This window comes from Bidens hawaiensis, unplaced genomic scaffold, assembly GCF_021521415.1.
Source record: "Bidens hawaiensis isolate Kalapana, Puna unplaced genomic scaffold, B.hawaiensis_p1.1 tig00031818_1, whole genome shotgun sequence".
Lineage (NCBI taxonomy): Eukaryota > Viridiplantae > Streptophyta > Magnoliopsida > Asterales > Asteraceae > Bidens > Bidens hawaiensis.
The window spans coordinates 24,724-33,730 of record NW_027505226.1 but is presented as its reverse complement, the minus strand read 5'-3'; the positions used below and the strand labels follow the sequence as shown (position 1 = coordinate 33,730).

The following is a 9,007-nucleotide window of genomic DNA, read 5'->3' as shown; positions in this document are numbered from 1 at the left end:
AAATTTCTCGGGCTTAAAACCAGTTTGCGGTTAAAACCAGTATTTAAGACAAAAACCGCCGGTACGATATTATAGCAAACCGGTCAAAAATACCGGACTCAAAATACTGGCTACTATGAGAAATCGGGTTTAACCGGTTCAATCGGCCGGTTTGAACCGGTTTTTAAAACACTGGTCTTTTCATAACGTATCACGACTACGTAGCTTAAGGAAACTAAAAGAAATCGGATGACTAATACAATAGTCGTATATTACAGAAAGCAGATGATATATATACTTTGCAAGGATGAATCTCAATAGGGATAATCCGTAATACATTTCTTGATGAGTAAATTTACTCACTGTACCAACAGGGATTCGCTGGTGTTCACTTCGACACCGACCGCGAATCCATTCTCTAAGTGTATGTACTGTCTCCACTCTATGCACTCTCCGATACATAAAAAGTTTTAAATGTGTGACTTTTGTCTCTAAGGCTATTCGTAGTGGGCGGATTGTTTGGCCTATAAGGGGCGACGACGGGCTACAACACCGCCCCTCTTGGCGATTTCAGGGGCGATAATGGGGGAGGCGCCAGGTTTTTCTCTCCCAATCTTCCTTAACATGTATTATTATTATATTCATATATGAGTTGCATATATATATATATATATAAAGGGTCTACAACACCAACACCCCTAAAACAAAAATCCACTCTTTACTGACTGGGCGTCACATGACGCAAAACGCCTCATCTGTAGCCCCTCCACTACACATAGCATAATAGGACATCAATCAAGTATGAAGTAATTACACAAAATTGTTTAACAAAGTTAAAAGTATAATCGTAAATATATTTAAAATAAATATTATTGGATAAAATATTTTAAAAACATAATATGTTAATGATCAGTATTTATGATGATCGTGTATTAGTTAGAAACTTAGAAGGACCTTGATTTATGGTATTGGAAATCCTTGCTTGATTTAAGAGATTATACTTGACTCTGTCATGATATATGTAACCCACAATGTCTTTTATATCTTTTAAAATTAGAAAATCAAATATTTATATGCTTCAAAACTTTGGGTTTAAGAAATATATTGGATAAACGCACACCTTGCATTAGTTAAAAGTATTATCATTTCCATCTTTTTTTCTCTTTTAACTTTTAGGTGAAACTCACAAACACATTTAACCATTTTATTATATCGTTATTGGTCCTCAGACAATATAATCTTTTTAATCGAATTTGAACTTTTAAACGAGGAAGTTAAAATATTAAAAGTTATATTAAGTTTTTACACATATAAACAACTTTTTTCACCAAATAAATATCATAAATCAAATAATAATATTAATCAGTTCTTATAGTTGGTTTGGTTTGGTCGCGTGTTTGATGACCCAGTGATAGAGACAAATCTTTTAAACCCCAAAATTCATGGTTTTGTGTTCTACATAATAGATGAGATTTGCCTTTTAAAAAAATAGATAGTTTGATTTAGGCTATCAAAATATATTATTACTTATGGACTCAGATATATTAATGAAAATACATGAGCTATATTTACTTTATATATACATAGCCTATATATAGAAGGTGTAAGTTCAAAAACAGGGGGCGCAATAGCTAGTAACAAATTACTTTAATGCAGAATAGTCGGTATTCAAAAACAACATCTGTATGATATAGATGTATACACTCAACCACTTCATTAAATAACCGTCACAAGTCACAACTTTCCGCAAAGAACCACGTAAACATGCACACACTAAAATTTCATTTCATTTTTGTATGACAAAATCAAGTGTATGAAAATATTAAAAAAATTACAAACATTAAAATTGATAGAGCAAATAAGAAATATATTGGCATAAATCGGGGGATAGCCTGATTCTAGCAATATGCATATTGAAGATATATACTTCCTCCGTCCCATTTTAAATGTTCATTTTTTCATTTTTGGTTGTCTTAATTTAAATGTCATTTCTATACATGTAAATTCAATTTTCAATTGTGTCCTTACTATTATTGTCAAAAAATAGTGGATTTTTTAGTCAATGAAGAAAAATGATGTTTAGCCATAATAACTTAAAGGACATTATTGTCATTTTACAGCTTATAAAATAAAATGATCAAAAATATCTTAATTTGTGTGTTTTTTGTCCCATGACATTTAAAATGGGACGGAGGAAGTACTATTTTTTTTCTTGATTTTGTCAAAAGCTTTTATTTATATTTTATCTCATATTGAGATATGTATCTGACAATATCATGAGATAAAGTCGACAATAAAGGTATAAAATGTAAATGTATCAAGCCGAGCTTCTTCTACGCTGCATGTCTATGGTCAAGCTCTATATATAAAGCCCGATCTCGACTCATAACCAACTTTTAAAGTAAGAGTTAAGCTCCATTATTATTCATTCTCTCTTTTTAATAGGAGCTTAATTAACGTTATCTAATTTTAAACTTTAATTATAAATATCTTGAAAAAGTAGACTACTCCATCATTTTCCGTGACTACAAACCAAAAAAAAAGTCTTATTAATTCTAGAAAATTGTAATCTGACTAGGTTATTAACTCGTGTACTACACGGGTGGAAATTAGTAAATATGTCAGCTAAACATATATGATAATACATTTGAATATTCGATTATTTATTTGTATAATACTTGTAAAAACTTAATAATTACATAAAGGCTAATCGGTTTTAAGCTTCATGTCAATTTCATTCAAATCATTAACCCCGTCAATTTTTTAGGATTAAATCGGATAAATTGGTCTTTTTGGAAACGTCACATATAATAGCTTTAATTAAGCCATTTACTCCATCATGGTCTATGCCACAAAATAGATGTTGACCTTGAAAATCAATTTAGAAACATCCAAAATGTTTGCTTTGATTCGAGTTTCAACCCAATAGATGTCACAAGAACAAAATTAAACTAACTGCAATTTATACGAATCTCCAATTGAATATTGCTCTAAGATTTGTTATTTACGTTTCACGATAAACTAAGTAACTACAAAAGATCAACACGTTTTGTATGTAACAAAACAAATACATAATGATATACAATTTTTAACGCAACACGTACAACTTTTAAAGGCATCGATCACTCAAGGTGCAGGCAAATCTTGTGAGGTACGCCTTTTGTCAAAACTACATATATGTAGTAAGTAGACCTGCATTTTATATAATAAGAGAGATTAAATATTAAAACCTTAAAGAAAATGCTACTAATAATCCGGGTAAAATAATAAAACCAAATCCAATGATACTGCAGCCCCCAAAGGATCAAACATGCATCCCTGGAACTTTAAGTAGCATGGGACTATCGTCTTCTCCACTCTTGTCACCACGTGCAACCTTATCAATTAATTAAAAAAGATAAGAAACATGTAGTTGTCAATTAAGAATAAGTTATACAAGAATGCACAACTCAAGAGAACTATTCCAGCTAAATTAATCAATTAAGAATAAGTTATTAACAACAAAAAATTAAGTTTATTATGTGACGACTATTAGCTTATCATATTTGGGTACAAAAGTAAATAAAACGTATGTAGAGATTTTGTATATTTTTAAGTAATATTAATGATTAAAACCCAATAATAGTAATTAATATGAAAACATGGAGACATTAGGTTATTTTCTGTTATTCAACATTTGGCTATTAGAATTTAACCGAAGAGAACAATAATTACCTTAAGATTGAGCACATGTATTATCTGGATTGCTGTGATTTTCAATGCAACGCCCTGATTTACCATAGAAAAATTAATTACAATTTTGTATAATTCAATTATTTCATTTATTTCAAGTCAAAAACCAATTGAAATTTGATCTTACAAGAATGTCTTAGTCAATCCAAGCTAAACAACCCATTAAACCGCACACACCACACAAAATGGAGAAACACCAAGTGTCAAATACGACACACCTCCTAAAACTGTGACCTTGATAATGATTTTGCAACCTTCTCAAATAACCTGAAACTGAATTTATTAAAATCGTTAGTTAGACTATAAGATAAATAAATGATTCTGCAGCCTTTTCAAATAACCAAAAAATAACATAAATAAATGAATGTGCCTATGTGATTGTTAACCATGAGGATCGCTGAAGCACGAGCAGCTTCAGCAATATTTGAAATACTATAAGCATAATTTGTAAATTCTTTACCTGAAAATACAACATCTCATCGTTTTGTTCCTTTAGTGAGTTTCTCTATGCCTCCATCTGTGGTAACTGTTATTAATATTTAACTATTCAAAAATGCAAATTTTAACTAATCTATGTTAAATGTCACCAAACTAAATAAACTTACAATATTATATCATTTAGAAGATGTGACCGAGCCAAGTTGACGAGATGACGCAAATAATCCTTATCATCTCCATATGAACCAAAGTCATTCTCATTATGATGTCATGATCATGTCTTGGAATGTTATATATTTTTGGAATTAAAACTATGATATGTAAACAACTGTCAGATACCGCTATTTTGATTGTGAATGAAAAATTTTGCAAAAAAAAAAAATACAAAGAAGAAATGGATGCAGAATGTGTGAATTATCAAGATTTTGTGTTCATTATGTATGTGGTGATAATTGATTTAGATTAGAAACGTTATTATTAAAAAGTAATCATATTTATATATGAAAAACATTTGACAAATCTCATAATGACAGAAAAAATCTAACTAATTTTTGACCAAATAATACAATAATAATGGACATTTAATTTTAATAATAATAAGATGTTTAGGAAAGTATTAAAAGTCTTGTTCAAATTATTTAAATATTGGCATATAAATAGGAAACCATTATGATTAGTCAAAACAATTAATATATAGTTACCATAATCACGGTAATTATATACCTTTAAACCTATAAATAAGTGCACTATGATAATAATTCGAATTTGAATAATAAACTAAAACTTGGAATGTAAAGAGAATTTATTTTTATAAATGATCATATAAAATTTAACCATTATGATTAGAAAATAAATATTCATAACCATTATGATTAGAAAATAAATATTCATAACCATTCAAACGCCATTTTCTAAGTATACGAACCTTAAGTACACAATCGTTGTTCGAAACATCCAAACCATTGAACATGGTAGTGTTTGATGCTTTCATGTTGCTGTTTAACAAATAAAAAATTCAATCAAAGATTCAAGAATTAGTAAATAACATTTAGATGAGTGAAAAGAAATATTTATGCGTATGAAAGAAAATGAAAAACCTTGACAATGATAAAAATATGAAACGAAGACTAAGAAAGTGAGAAGTGTGTGAATATGTTTATTCTGGTTATAGTATATATAGATAAAAAAAATTTGTTACAAACTTTGAATTGTTCAAAAAAAAGGAAAGGTCGATATACAGATAATTTAGGGAATACAATCCGGGATTTCATAATTAGTATTGATATCTACTTATTTTGGTACTACTATTTTGCTACTACTAAATTTAGTAAAAGTAAAGAATATATTAGGGATTTGTATTTGAATAATAACCGATTTAATAAATATAGTATATTTGCATAATGTGATTAGGGATTTATTTATGGGCAAATCATAATAACTCATAAGTCCCAGCAGATATAACTCATGTTTCCAAAATTACAAATGAAGTTGACTACGAATTTTCAATTCGAATTTGAAAAGTTGTTAGGTATTATTAATGATATGAATCAATACAAATCAAAATAATATCATTGTAATTTGAAATCAATTACACGTTAAAAATTTAATAAATACCAAAATTAAAAATTAGAAACAATGATATATTATAAATTTAACAATGAAATATTATGTAATTGAAATTAAAATCTGCAATGACACATATAATAACCATAGGAAACATAAGAATTATTATAAATTATAAATCTCAAGTAACATTAACAATTAAGATTAACAATATAAAATACTAACCTAGGTAAATTACACATACCTTAACGAATAATATAAAATACTAACCAAGGTTAATTAAACATACTATCCTAATCCTAACAATATAATATACTAACCGGAAAAAAACATGGATTGACGGCAGGGCAACCGTGTCGGAAGATCTGATTAACAATCGACACGGATTTACTGAAATCGTATGATTGTTTCATATAATTGAGGATTCCGTGTAACTACAATCGACCTTATTTAGACGGAAGACGGAGTAAATTGAATATGTCGGATGCAGAACTATCATTGTCCGATTGAGATGAAGAATTATCATTGTCCGATTGAGATGCAAAATTATCATTGTCCGATTGAACTGAGAAATAATAGCCGATGGTTGATTTTGTTGATTAGGTAAGGGGGAGTATGAAGAAAGGGTGTAATAAGGTGGAAAGGATTGAAACCTAAAACCGGTAATATATGGAATATTGAATTAAATGCATACATTAACTATTTTAAGTATTAGGAATATAATTTCTTTTTAATTTATTTAAATTATAAGAAAAATAGAGAAGTAAAGGATATTTTTGGAAGGATATGAAATCGTACAATAGGCAAGGGGCAAGTGGCAGCAAACTCAATTGTTTTAATATATAGTAGGATTATTTTGTATTTTAGCAATAAAATATGAATTGATTCTATCGCGTCAGTAATACGTGTAAATCATTGATTATCCAAAATCCAAACCAATCCCACACACCTTAAATAGTCCAATACCACCACCCCATTTGACCATATCATCCGAGTTTCTTCATCTCTCTCATTCATCAATCAACAAACCAAAGTCCAAAACAAAACCAATCAAACAACAAAACAAACATGTTGGCAGTGTTTGACAACACCGTAGCCAAGATCCCTGAGGGTCTTCAAACCCCACAACAAGACCCATTAGTCAATGCTCTCAAAGATGCTGGTCTAGCTCGACACTTTTCTTCTATCCATCCGTCTGCTGTTACCATTAATCTCGGACAGTCTGATCTTATCTCCTACTCTGTTGATAAGCAAAATCCTTTGTTACCTAGGTAATGTTTTGTAGATCTGGTTGGGAATATTGTTTTATTATTATTATTTTAAAGATTAGTTTTTTTAAGCTGTGGATTGGTATGAATTAGGTTCTTTTTTGGGAATATGATTCGAATCTGATCTTGTTTTACTTTGATTTAAGATTTGAAAATGGGATTGCTAAAATAAAACCACTATTTTTTTGTGATTTGGTACTAGTTTTGATCATGATCTATAAATAGGTAGTATTTATTGTTTAATCATATCTAAAGCTAAGTATCTAATATTATTATCTAACAAATGGACAAATAAATATTTGTTGTTCAACTCAGACCCAATAATCTTTTTTATTGGTTACCAACTCGTCTATAAAATTGTCTACTTTTGGGTCAAAATATTTGGGTAAAACAATACAAAATTCTTACAAATTACTTAAAATTCTTAATTAAAACCTAAAATCCATAATTTCGATTTGTTTTTACAGTTTTAGTTACATTCAAAACCGAACTGAAAGATCAGTTTTTACAAAAAAACAGAATACTAAGCTATCTGTTTTTGTTTGGGTTTGGTTATTTCGGCTCGTTTTTTATGAATTTGAATAGAAGTAGAAGTTATAACCGTGTGAATAAGCGTTTGTTTGACTAATGTATAACTTTTTGGTAGATTATTTGCTGTTGTGGACGACATATTCTGCTTATTCCAAGGTCACGTAGAAAATGTGGCACCGTTAAAACAACAATACGGTTTAAACAAGACTGCAAATGAGGTGACAATTGTCATCGAGGCTTACAGAACTTTAAGGGACCGTGGTCCTTACCCTGCAGATCAAGTCATGAGAGACCTACAAGGAAAATTTGCTTTTATTCTCTATGACAGCACTACAAAGTCCACTTTCATAACCGCTGTAAGTAATTAATTTAACATTAGTTATTTTTACTTTGTTTAAATAATATAAATTTTAGCTTATAATTTACTTATTCTTGCAACACAGGATGCTGATGGAAGTGTGCCTTTCTTTTGGGGGGCTGATTCAGAGGGGCATTTGGTGCTCTCTGATGATGTGGACACTGTTAAGAAGGGATATGGGAAATCCTTTGCACCCTTTCCAAAAGGTTTGACTTTTCTATTATTAAAATTTTATTCGGTCTGGTCAACACAACTCGATCGGTTTATAAGTTGACTTTTTTGGGTGTAAATTTGGTAACTGGCAGTAGTAGTTTGGTCAATGGATAGTGGGTCAGTTTTGGGCACACCTAACTAAAAACCGAAAACTCGGTTTTTGGAAACCATTCTGTTTCTGTTTTTCGGTTTTTGGTTTGGGTTCGGTTTTGGTTTAAAAAATGCTACATAATAATGAATTTGGGTCTAAATCTTTTTTTTTATTATACATTTGGGCTAAAATATTTGGATCACACTACATTGTTCAAATGACTTTTAACCCGCTCAACCCACTTTGCATATTAGGAACTTACGCAACTTACATAGTTACATTGACCCGTTGGTACATAAACTGTTCAAATTGCCACATGCTTCATTGTTTGACAATGAGTGGTCAATATATGACATGAAGTGTGAGGTTAAATCATTATAACACCAATAGTGATGATAACAACAATAATAATACAGGATGCTTTTTCACATCATCTGGTGGGCTAAGGAGCTTTGAGCATCCGTTGAATGAACTGAAGGCGGTGCCTAGAGTGGACAGTTCAGGAGAGATGTGTGGTGCAAATTTTAAAGTGGATTCTGGTTCAAAGAAAGAGTCTGGAATGCCAAGAGTCGGGAGTGCTGCTAACTGGTCCCAACATTACTGAGAACGAGTCGTGTTTTAACTTTTTTTTCCTTATTATTATGGTGATAGATAAAGGGAGATGAACTTTGTGTTTGTTTATTTTCTTTGTAAGGTGTGCTAAAAGAATGATATGCTGTTGGTGTTAGCATAGTTAACACCAGGTAATAAACCAACTTTCGCAAATTATGTCACACGGTTTTACTCTCGTAATCCATAACTGTTAGCTAACTAACTAATTATTCGGACCTTGAG

General features: G+C 30.3%; 1 protein-coding gene across 1 annotated transcript; it reads left to right on the top strand.

Moving 5' to 3' along the window:
* The first annotated feature begins 6,642 nt into the window (after window positions 1–6,642).
* On the top strand, window positions 6,643–8,851 carry LOC143611646 (stem-specific protein TSJT1-like). Its single transcript, XM_077085822.1, has 4 exons — window positions 6,643–6,983; window positions 7,627–7,867; window positions 7,955–8,075; window positions 8,590–8,851. The coding sequence occupies exons 1-4, from the start codon at window positions 6,781–6,783 to the stop codon at window positions 8,775–8,777; spliced, it is 753 nt and encodes a 250-aa protein (XP_076941937.1). The 5' UTR covers window positions 6,643–6,780; the 3' UTR covers window positions 8,778–8,851.
* The last annotated feature ends 156 nt before the right edge of the window (window positions 8,852–9,007 follow it).